This window comes from Columba livia, chromosome 7, assembly GCF_036013475.1.
Source record: "Columba livia isolate bColLiv1 breed racing homer chromosome 7, bColLiv1.pat.W.v2, whole genome shotgun sequence".
In the NCBI taxonomy this organism is placed as follows: Eukaryota; Metazoa; Chordata; class Aves; order Columbiformes; family Columbidae; genus Columba; species Columba livia.
In genome coordinates this window covers 24553300-24576525 of record NC_088608.1, presented here as the reverse complement: position 1 = coordinate 24576525, position 23226 = coordinate 24553300, and the positions used below count along the sequence as shown (strand labels likewise).

The following is a 23226-nucleotide window of genomic DNA, read 5'->3' as shown; positions in this document are numbered from 1 at the left end:
CTTTTTTCATCTATATGCTAGGTACTCTTCTGCCTCCTATTTTGGGTCTTCAAGAATTTTTTCTTTCTCTAATCCTAAAATTAGACTTTTCAGATCTCTCTTCTATTCTTAAAACTTTCAGTCTACTTCATGTCTTCTAAATAATTTGAAGACAAGATTACTATTCTAAGCATCTGTGTGGCACCCTATTTAATTGTATGACACTTATTCCTTAAGATCTGTGCTGGCTTCTGCATATATTTTGCTTTACGTACAAAAGCGTTGCTTCAAAGAACTGTCTTGGTTCAAGATAAACAGTACAGTCCAGGACGCTTTGAAACTCCTTTGAGTTCTAGAGGAACTAGGAGACTCCTTCATATGATGAACAATGTAAATGGTGGAAAGGGCAGGAAAAAAAATGAAGTGAAATCAGTGCAAAAAAATGCCAAGTTTGCAAATGATCTTGAAATGAAGTCAGGACACTAACTCACTAACATCATCACATGCAAGAGAACAAGTTCCAGGCCCAGGCAAGGCCCCAGAAACATTCAAGGCCAGGCTGGATGGGGCTCTGACCAACCTGCTCATTGCAGGGAGGTTGGTCTAGATGACCCTTGAAGGTCACTTCCAACCCACACTATTCTGTGATTCTATAATTCTAAGCTGGTTAATCAAGTGAAATGTCAGTAATGAGGGACTTTTTGTCACAGTGATTTTAGTGACAGTCTTAAAGACAATGTTTTAATTGCATGTTTTTTGTTAAACACACAGTTCCTCCTGAAGGAGAACTTGATGCAGAACTAAGGAAAGTCCTTGTGTTGCGTGCTGGAGTCACAATGAGACTTTATGTGCCAGTAAGGGGACGTCCACCTCCAAAGATTACGTGGTCTAAAGTGGGTGCCAACCTTAGAGACAGACAAGGATTAGACATCAAATCAACTGACTTTGATACCTTCCTGCGATGTGAAAATGTAAACAAATATGATGCTGGAAAGTACGTCCTCAGTCTGGAGAACAGCTGTGGCAAAAAGGCATACACCATTGTCGTGAAAGTACTTGGTAAGTATCAGGGTTTTCCCCCATTATAATACGTTAGTTAATTTTTTAACTGATTTTTGTTTGTATTTTGTTTACTAAATCATATGTGGGGTGGTTGTGTTTATGCAGATACTCCAGGTCCTCCAATTAACCTGATTGTAAAGGAAGCATCTAAGGATTCTGCCTTCATTACATGGGAACCTCCACTAATAGATGGTGGCAGTCCAATCACAAATTATGTTGTTGAAAAACGTGATGCAGAAAGAAAGTCATGGTCCACAGTAACAACAGAATGTTCAAAGACAAGCTACAGGATAACTAACTTAGAAGAAGGCAAATCTTACTTCTTTAGGGTGTTTGCTGAAAATGAATATGGTATTGGTGACCCCTGTGAAACTCGTGATGCTGTTAAAGCTTCTGGTAAGAAAAATGAATACACTTTGCCTATTTTGGTATTCAAATAATTTTTATTTTTAGCTTGAATGGACACTTACTATGCTTTTCTTCCTTCTAGAAACACCTGGACCAGTTGTAGATCTTAAAGCTTCAGCTGTAACAAAATCATCATGCAATTTAGTATGGAAAAAACCTATCAGTGATGGTGGAAGCCGTATTTTTGCATATGTTGTTGAAGTCCTGATTGGTGAAGATAAATGGCAAGAAGTAATGCGGGCAAAGAACCTCCATTTTTCAATGAGAGACCTAAAAGAAGGACAAGAATACACTTTCAGAGTGAGAGCCCAAAATGATGCTGGATATGGAACTCCAACAGAGCTCACAATTGTGGCAAGAGATGATGTTGGTGAGAAGCAACTTAAGATCATTAATTCATTGCTTCACTTACCCAAATTACATTTATTTTATGCTTACTATCATTACTGTGCATACATACAAATCAGATGGCTTTTAAACAGCATCTTAATTTTATAATGGAGTTTATGCACAGTTGATTAAGTTGTTTCTTTTATTTCTACAGTGGCACCTGACCTTGATTTAAGAGATCTACCTGATTTGTGCTATACAGCTAAAGAAGGCAGCAGTTTCCGTCTTAAAATCCCAATTAAAGGCAAACCTGTCCCAGCTGTAACTTGGAAGAAAGGTGAAGACCAGGCACTTACTGAGAGTGGAAGAGTTGCATTTGAATCTACAGCAGTTAACACCACACTTGTAGTACATGACTGCCAGAAAGCTGATGCTGGAAAATACACAATAACTCTGAAGAATGTTGCTGGCAGCAGGGAAGGCACTATTTCTGTGAAAGTTGTTGGCAAACCTGGCATACCAACAGGTCCGGTGAAATTTGAAGAAGTCACAGCTGATGCCATAACCCTGAAGTGGGGCCCTCCAAAAGATGATGGTGGTTCAGAAATCACTAACTATGTCCTAGAGAAGAGAGATAATGTAAACAATAAGTGGGTGACTTGTGCCTCTGCAGTCCAGAAAACATCGTTTAGAGTCACAAGACTTCATGAAGGAAATGAATATACATTCAGGATCAGGGCTGAAAATAAATATGGAGTAGGTGAAGGTCTTAAATCTGACCCTGTGATTGCAAAACATCCATTTGGTAAGTATCCATTGTAATTTTCAAAACTGAAGAAAAATATGTTGGGGGTGATATTTATTTTTAATGTCACCACATTTTTTATATTGTTTAGATGTACCAGATGCTCCTCCACCTCCCAACATTGTTGATGTTCGGCATGAATCTGTAGCTTTAACTTGGACTGATCCCAGAAGAACTGGAGGCTCACCAATCACAGGTATTCCCCAAAAGCCACCCTAGTATTTCAGTTCTTAGTAGTTCTTTCTCTCTGCCAAGGGGTAAGATAAAACTATCAGGTGTTTATGCTTCAAATTGAGTGATTGATTGATTTGATTGATTGGTCTCACTCGTTTACTTCATACTCTATCATGGGTACTTTTTAAAATTTAACTTAAAAGTTTGGAAAAGACTAAGAAACAATATTTTTGCATGGAGCCAAAATATCTAAAGAAAGAAAAACAAACTCACCTATATGTTACATTACTTGGGTCCAGCTCTGGAGCCCTCAGCACAGGAAGTACATGGACCTGTTGAAGAGGGTCCAGAGAAGGCCACAAAATTGATCAGAGGGCTAAAACATCTCTTCTATGAGGACAGGCTGAGAGACTTGGGGTTGGTCAGCCTGGGGAAGAGAAGGCAGACATTTTAGAAGGGCCTGTTGCAATAGCACAAGGGGTAATGGTTTTAAACTAAAAGAGGGGAGATTCAGGTTTGACAAGAGGAAGAAATTTTTTACAGTGAGCATGGTAAAATAATGGCACAGGTTGCCAAGAGAGGTAGCAGATACCCCATCCCTGGAAATATTCAAGATCAGGTTGGACAGGGCTCTGAGCAACCTGATCTGGGCGAAGATGTCCCTGCTCATTCCAGGGGGGTTGGACTAGATGATCTTTGAAGGCCCCTTCCAACCCCAAGTATTCTATGATCCATTTCTTAATCTAGTTTTTAGTGTTCCTCTTGTGCAATGCATATGTGACATGACATACAGGCAGTATGATGTTTCACAGTGCAATGAGAAATTAAGATTTCTAGAAAATCCCTCACATTTTCATCTCACCATTTACCTTCTAGGTTATCACATTGAAGTCAAAGAAAGAAATAGTCTTCTGTGGAAGAGAGCAAATAAAACACCAATAAGAATGAAAGATTTCAGAGTGACAGGATTAACTGAAGGTCTGGAATATGAATTCAGAGTGATGGCAATCAATATGGCTGGAGTAGGTAAACCAAGTCTGCCATCTGAACCAGTTGTGGCACTTGATCCTATTGGTAAGTCATCAGGAGAAAATAAAGGAAAATTCTGAAATTTGCATTATCTTTTGCTTGACCACTATTTATTATTTTTTCTTGCAGATCCCCCTGGAAAACCTGAAGTTATCAATGTAACTAGGAACTCAGTAACACTCATTTGGACAGAACCAAAATATGATGGTGGACATAAGTTAACTGGTTATATTGTTGAAAAGCGTGATTTACCCTCAAAGACCTGGACAAAAGCTAATCATGTGAACGTTCCAGACTGTGCATTTACTGTAACTGACCTCACTGAAGGCTGCAAATATGAGTTCAGAATTAGAGCAAAGAACACTGCTGGAGCTATCAGTCCTCCTTCTGAATCCACAGGAACCATAATATGCAAGGATGAGTATGGTATGTAGATGGCGTTAAAAATGTAGAATTTTATTTGAATAATTAATACAAAATTATCTCTTTTTTTTTTTCTCCTATGTTCTTATTATAACAATTGTTTTGTTTTGTTTTCTTAATTTGTTTTGACAGAGGCACCAAGCATTGTTATCGATCCTACTTTGAAGGAAGGTTTAACAGTAAAAGCAGGAGAGACCATTACAGTGTCTGCTATTAGTATCCGTGGCAAACCACCTCCAACTTCAGCATGGTCAAAAGCTGGAAAAGATTTTAGACCTTCAGAACTTGTGCACATTGAAACCACACCAACTTCTTCTACTCTAACTGTCAAATATGCAGCCAGAAAAGATTCTGGAGAATACATGATCACTGCAACCAACCCTTTTGGCACTAAGCAGGAGACGGTACATGTGAAAGTTTTAGATGTTCCAGGACCTCCAGGGCCTATTGAGATCAGCAATGTTTCAGCAGAAAAAGCAACTCTTACATGGTCACCTCCTGCAGAAGATGGTGGATCACCAGTCAAATCATATGTTCTTGAAAAGAGAGAAACTAGCCGACTGCTCTGGACATTGGTTGCTGAAAATATTGAAAGCTGTAGGCATGTTGTTAGCAAGCTCATTCAAGGAAATGAATATGTTTTCCGTGTTTCAGCAGTAAATCAATATGGCCAGGGTGAACCAGTACAATCAGAACCAGTTAAAATGGTGGATAGATTTGGTATGTAGAACAAGCTAAGTAGTTTCAGTGTGCTTTTATTAATCTCTGAAGACTTGATTTTTGTTTTAACTGTACTTTTTTTGTCCTTATCCAGGTCCCCCAGGGCCTCCTGGAAAACCAGAAGTTACAAATGTGACTAAAAATACTGTGACGGTTACCTGGAAAAGGCCAGTAGATGATGGCGGAAGTGAAATCACAGGTTACTATGTGGAGCGAAGAGAAAAGAAAGGTTTAAGATGGGTCAGAGCAACAAAGAAACCAGTTTCAGATCTTAGATGCAAAGTAACTGGTCTCCTGGAAGGAAATGAATATGAATTCCGTGTCAGTGCAGAAAACAGAGCAGGAGTTGGACCACCAAGTGATGCTTCAAACTCAGTCATGTGCAAGGATGTTACATGTTAGTATTGTGCCTTTTAGTTTTTGGGAGTGGGTGAGATGAGCAGGGGGAGCAGGTTCAGACAGCAAAAAGTATCTTTCTCTGTAATGTAATGTTTTATATTTTCCTCACTTTTCAGACCCACCAGGTCCACCTTCAAATCCAAGAGTGACTGATACTACAAAGACAAGCGCATCTTTAGCCTGGGGCAAGCCTCACTATGATGGTGGTCTGGACATCACTGGCTATATAGTAGAGCATCAAAAGGAAGGAGAAGAGGAATGGATAAAAGACACGACAGGGACTGCTTTAAGAATCACTCAGTTTGTTGTTGCTCAGCTGCAGACAGGAGCCAAATACAATTTCAGAATCTCCGCCATGAATGCTGCGGGTGTTGGTGAACCAGCAATAATTCCAAGTGTGGAAATCCAAGACCGGGAAGAGATTCCTGACTTTGAATTAGACGCTGAGCTAAGAAGAACACTTGTTGTTAGAGCTGGATTAACTATTCGAATTTTTGTGCCAATTAAAGGACGTCCAACTCCAGAAGTTACATGGACAAAAGATGATGTTTCACTCAAAGGACGTGCCAGTATTGAAAATACAGACTCTTTCACACTCTTGATTGTCACAGAGTGCACCAGATATGATGCAGGAAAGTATGTAATGACTCTTGAAAATGCTGCTGGTAAGAAGACTGGCTTTGTAAATGTGAAAGTCTTGGATACACCAGGTCCGCCAATAAACCTTAAGCCTAGAGAAATAACCAAAGACAGCATCACCCTCCAATGGGATATGCCTCTGATAGATGGTGGTTCACGTATAACAAACTATATTGTCGAGAAACGTGAATCAACTCGGAAAGCATATTCAACAGTCTCAACTAACTGCCAAAAGTGTTCCTTCAGGATTCCTAATTTGGCTGAGGGGAGCGAATACTATTTCAGAGTGCTGGCTGAAAATGAGTACGGTATTGGTGAACCAGCTGAAACCACAGAGCCAGTAAGAGCTTCTGAGGCACCATCCCCACCTGAGAGCCTTAATATTATGGATGTAACACGGAACTCAGTTAGCCTGGCTTGGCCAAAACCAGAACATGACGGTGGCAGCAAGATCACTGGGTATGTAATTGAAGCACAGAGAAAAGGAACCAACCAGTGGGCACACATCACCACTGTAAAAACGCTGGACTGTGTAGTAAAGAATCTGACTGAAAATGAAGAGTATACATTCCAGGTTATGGCAGTTAACAGTGCTGGAAGAAGTGCCCCAAGAGAAAGCAGGCCAGTTATTATCAAGGAGCAGACAATGCTACCAGAGTTTGACCTCCGTGGTATCTACCAGAAAACAGTAATTGCCAAAGCTGGTGACAACATCAAGATTGAAATCCCTGTGCTTGGTCGTCCAAGGCCTACTGTGACTTGGAAGAAAGAAGACCAGATACTCAAGCAAACACAAAGGGTAAATTGTGAAAATACAGCAACTGCAACCATACTAACCATCAATGAATGTAAACGAAGTGATAGTGGTCAATATCCACTGTCAGCTAAAAATATTGTTGGAGAAGTTAGTGAAGTAATCACAGTTCAGGTTCATGACATACCTGGACCTCCTACTGGACCAATCAAATTTGATGAAATATCATGTGACTTTCTTACGTTCTCATGGGAGCCTCCTTTGAATGATGGTGGTGTACCAATAAGTAACTATGTTGTAGAAATGCGTCAAACTGACAGTACCACATGGACTGAACTGGCAACCACAGTGATACGCACTACATTTAAAGCCACTCGTCTTACTACTGGAGTTGAGTATCAGTTCCGTGTTAAAGCTCAAAACAGATATGGAATTGGTCCAGCCATTACTTCAGAGTCTGTTGTTGCCAACTACCCATTTAAGGTACCTGGGCCTCCTGGCACTCCTCAGGTGATTGCAGTCACCAAGGAAACCATGACCATTAGCTGGCATGAGCCAGTTACTGACGGTGGAAGCCCAATTCTGGGATATCACGTTGAAAGAAAAGAACGAAATAGCATTCTTTGGCAGACTGTAAGTAAAATGCTGATATCAGGCAATATCTTTAAATCAACTGGACTTACTGATGGCATTGCGTATGAATTCCGTGTTATAGCAGAAAATCTGGCTGGGAAGAGTAAGCCAAGCAAGCCATCTGAGCCTGTGTTTGCCCTAGACCCAATAGATCCACCTGGTAAGCCGATACCTCTGAACATTACAAGACATGCAGTTACACTTAAGTGGACTAAACCAGAATATAATGGAGGTTTTAAGATAACCGGCTACACTGTCGAAAAAAGAGACCTTCCTAATGGTCGTTGGCTGAAGGCTAATTTCAGCAATATACTAGAGACTGAATTCACTGTAAGCGGTTTGACAGAAGATGCTGCCTATGAATTCCGTGTGATTGCTAGGAATGCTGGTGGAGCTGTTAGTCAGCCCTCCGAGCCATCAGATGCAATAACTTGTAGAGACGACATTGACCCACCGAAGATAAGGGTGGATGCTAAATACAAAGACACCTTAGTGCTGAAAGCAGGTGAAGTTTTCAGACTTGAGGCTGATGTTTCAGGCCGCCCTCCACCAGCTATGACATGGACAAAAGGAGAAAAAGAACTTGAAGACACAGCAAAATTAGAAATAAAAATAGCAGATTTCTCTACTGTTCTTATCAATAAAGATTCTTCAAGAAGAGATGGCGGTGCCTATACGCTTACTGCAACAAATCCCGGTGGCTTTGCCAAGCATATCTTCAACGTTAAAGTTCTTGATAGACCTGGTCCCCCAGAAGGGCCTTTGGCTGTGTCTGAAGTCACTGCAGAAAAATGTGTGCTGTCATGGCTACCTCCACTGGATGATGGAGGAGCAAAGATTGACCATTATGTAGTTGAAAAACGTGAAACCAGTAGATTGGCATGGACAGCTGTAGCCACAGAAGTTCCATTAACTAAAGTGAAGGTTACTAAGCTGTTGAAAGGCAATGAGTACGTCTTCCGCGTTATGGCTGTTAACAAATACGGAGTTGGAGAGCCTCTGGAATCAGAGCCTGTTCTTGCAGTAAATCCGTACATGCCACCTGATCCACCTAAAACACCTGAAGTTACAGCAATTACAAAAGATTCTATGGTTGTCTGCTGGGGCCATCCTGATTCTGATGGTGGAAGCCCAATAACTAATTATATTGTGGAACGTCGAGACAAGGCTGGCCTACGGTGGGTGAAATGTAACAAACGAGTTGTTACTGACTTACGCTATAAAGTTTCTGGACTGACAGAAGGCCATGAATATGAATACAGAGTCATGGCTGAAAATGCTGCTGGAGTCAGTGAGCCAAGCCCAACAAGTCCATTCTATAAAGCCTGTGATACTGTATTTAAGCCTGGTCCCCCAGGTAATCCCCGTGTTTTGGATAGCAGCAAGTCCTCAATTACAATAGCGTGGAACAAACCAATATATGATGGTGGTTCAGAGATCACAGGTTACATGGTTGAGATTGCACTGCCTGAAGAAGATGAGTGGAAGATTGTAACTCCACCAATAGGTCTAAAGGCCACATCTTTTACCATCACTGACCTGAAAGAAAATCAAGAGTATAAAATACGGATATACGCTATGAACTCTGAAGGTCTTGGAGAACCTGCTCTTGTTCCTGGGACTCCAAAAGCTGAAGAAAGAATGCTACCACCAGAGATTGAACTGGATGCAGAACTACGTAAAGTTGTCACTATTAGAGCCTGCTGTACTCTAAGGCTCTTTGTCCCAATTAAAGGAAGACCAGCACCTGAAGTAAAATGGACAAGAGAACATGGAGAATCTTTGGATAGAGCAAGCATTGAATCAACAAGCTCTTATACTCTACTTATTGTTGAAAATGTAAATAGATTTGATAGCGGCAAATACATACTGACAATTGAAAACAGCTCAGGTAGCAAGTCAGCATTTGTTAATGTCAGAGTTCTTGATACCCCAGGAGCACCTCAAGACTTGAAAATAAAAGAAGTTACAAAATCATCAGTTACTCTTACATGGGAGCCTCCTCTCATAGATGGTGGCTCTAAAATAAAAAATTATATTGTTGAAAAGCGTGAATCAACAAGAAAAGCTTATTCAACTGTTAATGCAAATTGCCACAAAACCAGCTGGAAAGTTGATTCACTGCAAGAAGGCTGCAACTACTACTTCAGAGTCCTAGCTGAAAATGAGTATGGAATAGGCCTTCCAGTTGAAACTTCAGAATCCATAAAAGTATCAGAAAGACCACTTCCACCAGGGAAAATAACATTGTTGGATGTGACAAGAAATAGTGTATCCTTGTCTTGGGAAAAGCCTGAACATGATGGTGGTAGCAGAATTTTGGGATACATTGTAGAAATGCAAAGCAAAGGCAGTGAAAAGTGGTCAACTTGTGCTACAGTAAAAGTTACTGAAGCCACTATCACAGGATTGATCCAAGGTGAAGAATACACCTTCCGTGTTTCAGCTCAGAATGAGAAAGGTATCAGCGATCCTCGCCAGCTGGGTATACCAGTTGTTGCAAAAGATCTTGTGATTCCACCAGCTTTCAAACTACTGTTTACCACTTTCAGTGTTCTAGCAGGAGAGGACTTAAAGGTTGACGTTCCTTTTGTCGGCCGACCCAAACCAGCAGTGTTTTGGCATAAAGATAACGTGGCATTGAAGCAAACTACAAGAGTAAATGCAGAAAGTTCAGAAAACAACACAGTGTTAACAATAAAAGAAGCATGCAGAGAAGATGTGGGGGCGTATTTAGTTAAACTTACAAACTCTGCAGGTGAAGCAGCTGAAACACTAAATATTGTTGTCCTTGATAAACCAGGACCTCCAACTGGACCAATAAAAGTAGATGACGTAACAGCAGATAGTATTACCATTTCCTGGGAACCACCCCAGTATGATGGTGGTAGCTCTATCAATAATTACATTGTAGAAAAAAGAGACACTTCCACCACCACTTGGCAGATTGTGTCAGCCACTGTTGCAAGAACAACTATAAAAGCATGTCGATTAAAGACTGGCTGTGAATATCAGTTCAGAATCGCAGCTGAAAACAGATATGGGAAGAGTACCTATCTTACTTCAGAGTCAATCATAGCCCAATATCCATTTAAAGTTCCCGGCCCACCTGGGACACCTTTTGTAACAGATGTCACAAAAGACAGCATGGTGGTACAATGGAATGAACCAGTCAATGATGGTGGTAGCAAGATCATTGGGTATCACTTGGAGCGCAAAGAACGAAACAGCATTCTGTGGGCTAAGCTGAATAAAACACCTATCCCAGATACAAAATTTAAAACAACAGGCCTTGAGGAAGGTCTTGAATATGAGTTCAGAGTTTATGCAGAAAACATAGTGGGCATTGGAAAGGCAAGTAGAGGATCTGAATGCTATACTGCACATGACCCATGTGACCCTCCAGGTCGTCCAGAACCTATAATTGTCACAAGAAGCTCTGTAACACTTCAGTGGAAGAAACCTGAATATGATGGTGGAAGTAAGATCACAGGCTATGTTGTTGAAAAGAAGGAGCTACCGGATGGTCGTTGGATGAAGGCAAGCTTTACAAATGTCATTGATACCCAGTTTGAAGTAACTGGTCTAGTTGAAGACCAGAGGTATGAGTTCCGTGTCATAGCGCGAAATGCTGCTGGTGTTTTCAGTGAACCCTCTGAGAGCTCAGGGGCAATTACAGCAAGAGATGAAGTAGAGCCACCTCATATAAGTATGGATCCAAAATACAAAGACACTATTGTAGTGCATGCTGGTGAATCATTCAAGCTTGACGCTGATGTTCGTGGCAAACCAATACCTTCCATTCAGTGGCTAAAAGGTGATCATGAACTGACAAACACTGCTCGTATGGAAATAAAAAGTACTGATTTTGCAACAAGCCTTAGTGTGAAGGATGCCATTAGGGTTGACAGTGGTCAGTATGTACTACTGGCAAAGAATGTTGCAGGTGAAAAGAAAGTTCCTGTTAACGTCAAAGTTCTTGATAGACCTGGACCACCAGAAGGACCTGCTGAGATTACAGGCATCACTGCTGAAAAATGCATGCTGTCATGGAAACCTCCGCTACAAGATGGTGGTAGTGATATTTCACATTACGTTGTAGAAAAAAGGGAAACCAGTCGCTTGGTGTGGACAGTTGTTGATTCTAATGTGCAAACCCTAAACTGCAAAGTTACAAAACTTTTAGAAGGAAATGAATATGTTTTCCGCATCATGGCGGTGAATAAATATGGCATTGGTGAGCCTCTTGAGTCCGAACCAATACTCGCAAAGAATCCATTTGTAGTGCCGCTTCCACCAAAGGCACCAGAAGTCACAGCCATTACCAAGGATTCGATGATAGTTGTATGGGAAAGGCCAGCCTCAGATGGCGGTAGTGAAATCCTAGGCTACGTCCTTGAAAAACGAGATAAGGAAGGTATTCGCTGGACAAGATGTAACAAGCGCCTGATAAGTGAATTGCGATACAGAGTGACTGGTCTTATAGAAAATCATGATTATGAATACAGAGTCTCAGCTGAAAATGCTGCTGGTCTTAGTGAACCAAGCCCACCTTCCACTTACTACAAAGCGTGTGATCCTGTTTACAAGCCAGGTCCACCCAATAATCCTAAAGTTGTGGATATTACAAGATCTTCAGTTTTCCTTTCATGGGGTAAACCTATCTATGATGGTGGCTCTGAAATTCAGGGGTACATTGTGGAAAAATGTGATGTAAGTGATGGTGAATGGGCAATTTGTACCCCTCCAAGTGGAATTAAAAATACTCACATAGAAGTAGAAAAATTAGTGGAAAAACATGAATACAAGTTCCGCATATGTGCAGTTAATAAAGTGGGAGTTGGGGAGCATGCAGATGTTCCAGGTTCTGTTGTTGTGGAAGAAAAGATGGAGGCACCAGACCTTGACCTTGACATGGAATTAAGGAAGATTGTAAATGTGAGGGCAGGAGGTTCCTTAAGATTGTTTGTTCCCATCAGAGGTCGTCCAACACCTGAAGTAAAATGGGGTAAAACAGATGGTGAGATCAGAGAGACAGCTATTATTGATACCACTAGCAGCTTTACTTCCCTTGTTCTGGACAACGTTAACAGATTTGATACGGGGAAGTATACTCTGACTTTAGAAAACAGCAGTGGAACAAAGTCTGCCTTTGTCAGTGTAAGAGTACTGGATACCCCAAGTGCACCTGTTAATTTAAAAATCAGGGAGATCACTAAGGATTCTGTTTCGCTTTCATGGGAGCCTCCTCTCTTGGACGGTGGAGCAAAAATAAAGAATTACATTGTTGAAAAGCGTGAAGCAACAAGAAAGGCATATGCAGCTGTTGTAACAAACTGCCACAAGACTTCATGGAAAGTAGATCAACTTCAGGAGGGCTGCTACTACTTCTTTAGAATCTCTGCTGAAAATGAATATGGAATTGGCCTCCCTGCAGAAACAAGTGACCCAATTAAAGTTGCTGAAGTTCCGCAGCCTCCTGGGAAGATAACAGTGGATGATGTCACAAGAAACAGTGTCTCACTAAGCTGGGCAAAACCTGAACATGATGGTGGCAGCAAAATCATACAATACATTGTTGAAATGCAAGCAAAGGGTAGTGATAAGTGGTCAGAGTGTGCTCGCGTAAAAACACTTGAAGCAGTTATTACTAACCTAACTCAAGGGGAAGAATACCTTTTTAGGGTAATGGCTGTAAATGAAAAGGGCAAGAGTGATCCTAGGGCACTTGCAGTCCCAATTGTTGCCAAAGACCTGGTGATTGAACCTGATGTAAGACCTGCTTTTCACAGTTATAGTATCCAAGTGGGACAAGACCTGAAAGTAGAAGTACCAATTGCAGGTCGACCTAAACCAACTGTCACCTGGGTAAAAGATGGCCAGCCATTACGGCAGACAACAAGAGTCAATGTTAGTGATATGGCTGATCTCACTATATTGAATATTAAAGAAACTAGCAAAGAGGACAGTGGCACTTATGAAATCACTGTGGCAAACGTTGTTGGGCAAAAGTCTGCCTGTGTTGAGATCATAACTCTGGACAAACCTGGCCCTCCAGTAGGACCTGTGAAGTTTGATGAAATAAGTGCAGAAAGTATTACCCTGTCGTGGAATCCCCCAGCATACACAGGCGGCTGCCAGATCACCAACTATATTGTTCACAAGAGAGATACAACAACCACTGTATGGGAAACAGTTTCGGCTACTGTTGCAAGAACTACACTGAAGGTGACTAAACTGAAAACTGGTTCAGAATACCAGTTCAGAATATTTGCTGAGAACAGATATGGGCAGAGCTTCGCATTGGAATCTGCACCGGTTGTAGCACAGTACCCCTACAAGGAACCAGGACCTCCTGGCACACCATTTGTGACAACAGTTACGAAAGACTCCATGGTCGTACAGTGGCATGAACCAATAAATGATGGTGGCAGCAGAGTGCTGGGCTACCATCTTGAGAGAAAGGAGAAAAACAGCATTTTATGGGCTAAAGTGAACAAGACTATTATTCAGGACACAAGTTTTAAGACAAATAACCTTGAAGAAGGAATTGAATACGAGTTCCGAGTTTCTGCAGAAAATATTGTTGGTGTAGGCAAAACAAGTAAAGTTTCTGAGTGCTACGTAGCTCGTGACCCGTGTGATCCTCCAGGTCGCCCAGAAGCTATTGTAATAAAAAGAAGCTCTATTACTCTACAGTGGACCAAACCAGAATATGATGGTGGAAGTAAGATTACTGGTTATATTGTAGAGAAACGTGACTTACCAGATGGTCGCTGGATGAAAGCTAGCTTCACAAATATCATTGAAACTCAGTTCACTGTAACTGGGCTTACTGAAGATGAAAGATATGAATTCAGAGTAATTGCAAAGAATGCTGCAGGTGCAATAAGTAAACCTTCTGAGAGTACAGGACCAATAACAGCAAGGGATGAAGTTGAACTTCCACGAATTTCAATGGATCCAAAGTACAAAGATGTAATTGTTGTAAACGCTGGTGAAACATTCAGACTTGAAGCTGATGTTCATGGAAAGCCACTACCAACCATTAAGTGGTACAAAGGAGATAAAGAGCTTGAGGAAACTGCTAGATGTGAAATAAAGAACACAGATTTCAGTGCATTAATTATTGTAAAAGATGCTATTAGAGTCGATGGTGGACAATACATTTTAGAAGCCTCTAATGTTGCAGGAACAAAGAGAGTACCAGTAAATGTAAAAGTTCTGGACAGGCCAGGACCTCCAGAGGGCCCAGTCCAAGTGACAGGAGTTACATCTGAAAAATGTTCATTGGCGTGGGCTCCTCCTCTTCATGATGGTGGCAGTGATATTTCTCATTACATTGTAGAAAAGAGAGAAACTAGTCGCCTGGCATGGACTGTTGTTGCTTCAGAAGTTTTACCCACAATGCTGAAAGTAACAAAACTTTTAGAAGGAAATGAGTATGTTTTCCGTATTATGGCAGTTAACAAATATGGGGTTGGTGAGCCATTAGAATCTGTGCCAGTAATGATGAAAAATCCATTTGTGGTTCCTGGACCCCCCAAGGCCTTGGAAATTACTAACATCACAAAGGATTCTATGACTGTCTGCTGGAGCCGGCCAGATAGCGATGGAGGTAGTGAAATCATAGGCTACATTGTAGAAAAGAGAGACCGAGCAGGCATCAGATGGATAAAATGCAATAAACGCCGAATTACAGATTTGCGATTAAGAGTTACAGGATTAACAGAGGATCATGAATATGAATTCAGAGTTTCTGCTGAAAATGCTGCTGGAGTGGGTGAACCAAGCCAAGTTTCTCCTTACTTTAAAGCTTGTGACCCCATGTTCAAGCCTGGTCCTCCTACAAACGCGCACGTTGTGGATACCACCAAAAGTTCAGTTACACTTGGTTGGAGTAAACCGATTTATGATGGTGGTTGTGAAATCCAGGGATACATTGTAGAAATTTGTAAAGCAGATGAAGATGAATGGTCACTTGTTACTCCACAGACAGGTCTACGTGCCACTCGATTTGAAATCAAAAAGCTTACGGAACATCAAGAATATAAACTACGAGTGTGTGCCCTCAACAAGGTTGGTGTTGGAGAGCCTGCGTCAGTTCCTGGTACTATTAAACCTGAAGACAAACTTGAAGCTCCAGAACTTGATATTGATTCAGAGCTAAGGAAAGGGATAGTGGTTAGAGCTGGTGGGTCTGCTAGGATTCACATACCATTCAGGGGACGACCAACACCTGACATCACATGGTCTCGAGAAGAAGGTGAATTCACAGAAAAGGTTCAGATTGATAAAGGCATAAACTACACACAACTTTCAATTGACAACTGTGATAGAAATGATGCTGGAAAGTACATCCTTAAGTTGGAGAACAGCAGCGGTTCTAAATCTGCATTTGTTACGGTAAAAGTCTTGGACACACCAGGACCGCCACAAAACTTAGTGGTAAAAGATATAAAGAAGGATTCTGCTGTGTTATCTTGGGAACCACCCCTTATTGATGGTGGTGCAAAAGTAAAGAACTATGTAATAGACAAGCGTGAGTCAACCAGGAAGGCATTTGCAAATGTAAGTGCTAAGTGTGGCAAGACAAGTTTTAAAGTTGAAAACCTTACAGAGGGAGCAATTTATTACTTCAGAGTTATGGCAGAAAATGAATTTGGAATTGGTGTTCCAGCTGAAACCACGGATGCTGTCAAAGCCTCAGAGCCACCTCTGCCTCCTGGAAAAGTAACACTCACCGATGTGACTCAGAGAAGTGCATCCCTTACATGGGAAAAACCTGAACATGATGGGGGTAGCAGAATTTTGGGATACATTGTTGAAATGCTGCCTAAAGGAGCAGAAAAATGGAGTGTTGTCAGTGAGACGAAAACGTGCAATGCAGTGGTGTCTGGTTTGAGTCCAGGACAGGAATATCAATTTCATGTGATTGCCTACAATGAAAAAGGCAAAAGCGATCCCAGAGCACTTGGAATTCCTGTGATAGCTAAAGACTTGACAATTGCACCGAGTTTCAAACTGATGTTTAATACATACAGTGTACAGGCTGGAGAAGATCTGAAGGTAGAAGTACCGTTTATAGGTAGACCCAAACCTACTATCACTTGGACAAAAGATGAGCAGCCACTGAAACAGACAACCAGATTACATATTCAGGATACATCAACATCAACTATCTTAAATATTAAAGAAAGCAACAAAGACGACTTTGGGAAATATACAGTAACAGCAACAAACACAGCAGGTACAGCAACAGAGCACCTGAGCATAATTGTGCTGGAAAAGCCTGGCCCACCACGAGGACCTGTTCGCTTTGATGAAGTTAGTGCAGACTTTGTTGTTTTATCATGGGATCCACCTGATTATACTGGTGGCTGTCAGATAAGCAACTATATAGTAGAAAAGCGTGACACAAGCACTACTACATGGAGCATTGTGTCAGCAACTGTTGCAAGAACAACTATCAAAGCAACAAAGCTTAAAACAGGTTCTGAATACCAGTTCAGGATTTCTGCTGAAAATAGATATGGGAAGAGCTCTCCTTTGGATTCTAAACCAGTTGTTGTGCAGTACCCCTACAAAGTGCCTGGGCCACCTGGAACCCCATTTGTAACAGCAGCTTCCAAGGACCATATGATTGTAGAATGGCATGAACCAGTTAATGATGGAGGAAGCAAAGTTCTTGGCTACCATCTTGAACGTAAAGATAAGAACAGCATTCTTTGGACAAAGCAGAACAAGTCACTCATTGCAGACACCAAATATAAAACAGATGGCCTTGAAGAAGGTCTTGAATATGAGTTCAGAGTTTCTGCTGAAAACATTGTTGGCATTGGCAAAGTCAGCAAAGTATCAGAGTTGTATGTTGCCCGAGATCCTTGTGACCCACCTGGCCGCCCAGAAGCCATTGTTGTTACAAGAAATAATATCACACTGAAGTGGAAAAAACCAGAATATGATGGTGGAAGTAAAGTAACTGGTTATATTGTAGAAAAGAAAGAACTACCAGATGGTCGTTGGATGAAAGCCAGCTTTACAAATGTATTGGAAACAGAATTTACAGTAAGCGGTCTTGTTGAAGACCAACGATATGAATTTAGAGTAATTGCAAGAAATGCAGCAGGTTGCTTGAGTGAACCATCTGAAAGTACAGGGCCCATTACTGCCAGAGATGAAATTGAAGCACCAGGGGCTTCCCTAGATCCTAAATACAAAGATGTAATTGTTGTTCATGCTGGAGAAACCTTTGTTCTTGAAGCTGATATCCATGGCAAACCTATTCCTGACATTACATGGTCAAAAGATGGTAAAGACCTTGAAGAAGCAACTGCAAGAATGGAAATCAAATCTACCATTCAGAAAACAACTCTTACTGTCAAAGACTGTATAAGAGTAGATGGAGGTCACTATACTCTTAACCTCAGAAATGTTGGTGGCACAAAATCTATACCAATCACTGTAAAAGTGCTCGACAGGCCAGGACCTCCAGAAGGACCTTTGAATGTTACAGGTGTCACTGCAGAAAAATGCTACTTGGCATGGGCTCCACCTTTACATGACGGCGGTTCTAATATCTCACATTATATCATTGAGAAGAGAGAGACAAGCAGACTTTCATGGACACAAGTAGCAACAGATGTGCAGGCTCTAAGCCACAAAGTAACTAGACTCCTTGCTGGCAATGAGTACATTTTCCGTGTAATGGCAGTGAACAAATATGGAACTGGTGAACCCTTGGAATCTGAGCCAATTGTGGCTCGTAATCCATACAAACCCCCTGGTCCTCCTTCGACACCTGAAGTTTCAGCAATCACTAAAGATTCTATGGTGGTAACATGGGGTCGCCCAGAAGACAATGGGGGAGCTGAAATTGAAGGTTACATACTTGAAAAACGAGACAAAGATGGTATCCGGTGGACCAAATGCAATAAGAAAAGGCTCTCAGACTTGCGATTCCGAGTAACAGGTCTTACTGATGGGCATTTCTATGAATTTAGAGTTTCTGCTGAAAATGCTGCAGGGGTAGGGGAACCCAGTGAGCCATCCATTTTCTATCGTGCTTGTGATGTGTTATATCCACCAGGTCCACCAAGCAATCCAAAGGTTACAGACACTTCCAGGTCATCAGTTTCCCTTGCCTGGAGTAAGCCCATTTATGATGGTGGTGCTCCAGTTAAGGGATATGTAGTAGAAGCAAAAGAAGCTGCTGCTGATGAATGGACTACCTGCACCCCACCAGCAGGCCTACAAGCAAATCAGTTCACTGTAACAAAACTTAAAGAGAACCAGGAGTACAACTTCCGCATCTGTGCCATCAACTCAGAAGGAGTAGGAGAACCTGCTACTATACCTGGTACAGTCATAGCAGCAGACAAGATTGAACCTCCTGAAATTGAACTCGATGCAGATCTCAGAAAAGTAGTCACTGTACGTGCTAGTGGTACATTACGCCTGTTTGTCACTATCAAAGGAAGACCAGAACCTGAAGTTAAATGGGAGAAAGCAGAAGGAACAATTAGTGAGCGAGCCCAGATTGAAGTCACCAGTTCCTATACAATGCTGGTCATTGACAATGTGAATAGATTTGATAGTGGCAGATACAATCTTACATTAGAGAACAACAGTGGCAAAAAATCAGCGTTTGTTAATGTCAGAGTACTTGACACACCTAGTGCACCTATAAACCTGACAATCAGAGAAGTAAAGAAAGATTTTGTAACATTAGCCTGGGAACCACCACTTATTGATGGTGGAGCTAAAATTACCAACTATGTCGTTGAAAAGCGAGAATCCACAAGAAAGGCATATGCCACAATTACAAACAACTGCAATAAGAATTCCTTCAAAATTACACAACTACAAGAAGGATGTAGTTATTACTTCCGTGTTCTAGCTGTAAATGAATATGGAGTTGGCTTACCAGCAGAAACACCTGACCCAATTAAGGTTTCTGAACCACCTTCTCCACCTGCAAAGGTTGTTCTTGTTGATGTGACTCGCAACTCTGTTTCACTTAAATGGGAAAAGCCAGAGAGCGATGGTGGCAGTAAAATTACTGGTTATATAGTAGAAATGCAATCTAAAGGAAGTACAAAATGGAGTGCATGCACACAGGTGAAAATATTAGAAGCAACAATAACAGGCTTAAGTATGGGAGAAGAATACAGTTTCAGAGTGATTGCTGTTAATGAAAAAGGAAAAAGTGATCCAAGAGAACTTGGTGTCCCAGTCATTGCAAAAGATATTGAAATCCAGCCATCTGCTGAGCTCCTTTTCAACACATTCACTGTGAAAGCTGGAGATGATCTAAAGATTGATGTGCCATTCAGAGGGCGACCTCTTCCAACAATTAGCTGGAAGAAGGATGGGAATCCCTTGAAAGAGACAACCAGGGTAAATGTTCAGACATCAAAGACTTCAACTTCACTGTGCATCAAGGAAGCTTCAGATGAAGATTTGGGACATTATGAATTACATCTTTCAAATACTGCCGGATCAACAACAGCTTCTCTAACTATAGTTGTCCTTGACAGACCAGGACCACCAACTGATGTACATATTGATGAAGTTAGTGCTGATAGTGTAACTCTGTCTTGGAAGCCTCCAGCATATGATGGTGGGTGCCATATTAGCAATTACATTGTGGAGAAGCGAGACACTACCACAACAACGTGGGATGTAGTATCTGCAGCAGTTGCTAGAACATCAATTAAAGTATCTCGACTCACCACTGGCTCTGAATATCAGTTCCGTGTTTGTGCAGAAAACCGCTATGGGAAAAGCACTTATGCTAATTCTCCTTCTGTTGTGGCTGAGTATCCATTTAAGCCTCCAGGACCACCTGGAACTCCTCAGGTGGCACATGCAACTAAAGCTTTCATGATTGTAACTTGGCAGGTACCAGTTAATGATGGAGGTAGCAGTGTACTAGGATATCACTTGGAGCGTAAAGAAAGAAGCAGCATTCTTTGGACAAAAGTCAACAAGAGCCTTATAACTGATACACAAATGAAAGTTACAGGTCTTGATGAAGGACTGCTGTATGAATATCGTGTGTATGCTGAAAACATTGCTGGAATAGGCAAGTGCAGTAAATCATGTGAACCAGTTGCTGCAAGAGATCCATGTGATCCTCCTGGTCAGCCAGAAGTGACCAATATTACAAGAACAAGTGTCTCATTGAAATGGGCTAAACCAGAATATGATGGTGGAGCTAAAGTAACAGGATATATTATTGAACGCAGAGAATTACCAGATGGTCGTTGGTTAAAATGTAATTTTACTAATGTCCAAGAAACATACTTTGACGTAGGTGGACTTACAGAAGACCAGCGATACGAATTCCGCGTGATTGCTAAGAACGCTGCTGGACTCTTCAGTCAACCATCTGAATCAACTGGACCTGTGACTGTAAAAGATGATGTAGAGGCTCCAAGAATTATGGTGGATGCCAAATTCAGGGATGTCGTAGTTGTGAAAGCTGGAGAAGTGTTCAAAGTCAATGCTGATCTTGCAGGACGGCCAATACCAGTGATTTCATGGACAAAAGATGGCAAGGAGCTTGAAGGAAAAGCTAGAGTTGAAATAGCCTCAACAGATCACACTACTGCAATAACCATTAAAGACTGTATCCGAGGTGATTCAGGACAGTATGTACTAACATTACAAAATGTTGCAGGAACAAAATCTTTGGCAATTAATTGCAAAGTACTTGATAGACCTGGCCCACCTGCAGGCCCATTAGAAATAAACGGCCTTACTGCTGAAAAGTGCCATTTATCATGGGGACCCCCTCAAGAAAATGGTGGTGCAGACATTGATTATTACATTGTAGAAAAACGTGAGACCAGCAGAATTGCCTGGACACTCTGTGAAGCAGAGCTTAAAACAACATCCTGTAAAGTGACAAAACTACTGAAGGGCAATGAGTATATTTTCAGAGTAATGGGAGTTAACAAATATGGTGTTGGTGAGCCTTTAGAAAGTGTGGCTGTCAAAGCCCTAGACCCATTTACAGTTCCAAGTCCACCTACATCTTTAGAGATCACAAGTGTGAGCAAAGATTCGATAACTCTGTGCTGGGCAAGACCTGAGTCTGATGGAGGCAATGAGATCTCTGGATATGTAATTGAAAGGCGTGAGAAAACTAGCCTAAGGTGGATTCGTGTAAACAAAAAGCCAGTTTATGATTTAAGGGTGAAATCATCTGGTCTTCGTGAAGGATGTGAATATGAATTCCGGGTTTATGCAGAAAATGCTGCTGGCCTTAGTCTTCCAAGTGAAACCACACCATTGATACGGGCAGAAGATCCAATCTTCCTCCCATCTCCCCCATCTAAACCTAGGATTATGGATTCTACAAGGACAAATATCACAATTGGTTGGACAAAGCCACTGTTCGATGGAGGTGCGCCAGTAACAGGATATACAGTTGAATACAAGAAAACTGATGAAACTGACTGGACAACTGCTGTTCAGAACTTAAGAGGCACAGAATACACCGTAACAGGCTTAGTATCAGGCTCTGAGTATGTCTTTAGAGTGAAATCCATTAACAAAATGGGTGTCAGTGAACCAAGTGATGTCTCAGAACCTGAGGTGGCAAAAGAAAGAGAAGAAGAACCTGCCTTTGATATTGACAGTGAAATGCGGAAGACTTTAATTGTAAAGGCTGGTGAATCATTCACAATGACTGTTCCTTTCAGAGGCAAACCAGTCCCAAATGTAACGTGGAACAAACCAGACACTGATCTCCGCACGCGAGCAAGCATTGATACTTCAGATAATCGCACATCTCTTACTATTGAAAAAGCAACAAGAAATGATTCAGGAAAATACACATTAACATTGCAAAACATCCTGAACACTGCTACCTTGACTTTAATTGTCAAAGTTCTTGATACTCCTGGCCCACCATCTAATATTGCAACAAAAGATGTAACTAAAGAATCTGCTGTGTTATCTTGGGATGTTCCTGAAAATGATGGTGGGGCACCTGTAAAGAACTATGTTATTGAAAAACGAGAAGCTAGCAAAAAAGCATGGGTCACTGTGACAAACAACTGTCATCGCCTGTCCTACAAAGTGACTGATTTGCAAGAAGGTGCCATTTACTACTTCCGGGTTTCTGGAGAAAATGAGTATGGTGTTGGAGTGCCTTCTGAGACCAAGGAAGGAACAAAAATAACAGGTGAGTTTACTAAGAAGAATATTTGATATTTGTTAATATTTAAAACAATACATGTTTTAAAATGTTTACTTCAAAATAATATAAAAAGTATTAAATCTATTTACAGTAGAAGAAAAAATAACGTGGAAGGTATGTCTGTGGTTTTAGAGAAGAAAAAGAGCTAAATAATAGTCTGAATTTAAAATTTTACTTGCATTTACTTAAAATGTTTCTAATATACAAATTCATTTAAAATCACATTTTCTGAATCCAGATGGCATTCCTGTGTAATTGCTAATGTAAAAAGTAAATACTTTCTATATTGCTCAACCTGTTGCACTTTTTTTCTCAGAAAAACCCAGCCCACCAGAAAAACTTGGAGTAACAAATGTCACAAAGGACAGTGTTTCTCTTTCATGGCTAAAACCAGAACACGATGGTGGAAGCAGAATTGTGAGCTACCTCATTGAAGCTCTTGAGAAAGGACAGCAAAAATGGGTTAAGTGTGCAGTTGTAAAGACAACTCATCATGTAGTCCATGGTCTTAAGGAGAATGTTGACTATTTCTTCAGGGTGTCTGCAGAAAACCAAGCTGGTTTAAGTGATCCTAAGGAACTACTGCTCCCTGTCACAGTTAAAGAACAATTAGGTATGCTTCCTGACATGTGACAAAAATTGATACCCCTTAAATTGGAT

The 23226-nt window shown here is 41.2% G+C and overlaps 1 protein-coding gene across 1 annotated transcript in view; it reads left to right on the top strand.

Annotated features, from left to right (window-relative positions):
- Window positions 1-23226, top strand: part of TTN (titin) — a 242931-nt gene that overhangs the window by 191985 nt on the left and 27720 nt on the right. Inside the window, exons 276-286 of the mRNA XM_065069777.1 lie at window positions 751-1038; window positions 1147-1437; window positions 1532-1819; window positions 1994-2584; window positions 2676-2780; window positions 3635-3832; window positions 3917-4213; window positions 4343-4930; window positions 5025-5327; window positions 5446-22551; window positions 22883-23179. Coding sequence (XP_064925849.1) covers window positions 751-1038; window positions 1147-1437; window positions 1532-1819; window positions 1994-2584; window positions 2676-2780; window positions 3635-3832; window positions 3917-4213; window positions 4343-4930; window positions 5025-5327; window positions 5446-22551; window positions 22883-23179 — 20352 coding nt within the window. The remainder of the gene's footprint in view (window positions 1-750; window positions 1039-1146; window positions 1438-1531; window positions 1820-1993; window positions 2585-2675; window positions 2781-3634; window positions 3833-3916; window positions 4214-4342; window positions 4931-5024; window positions 5328-5445; window positions 22552-22882; window positions 23180-23226) is intronic.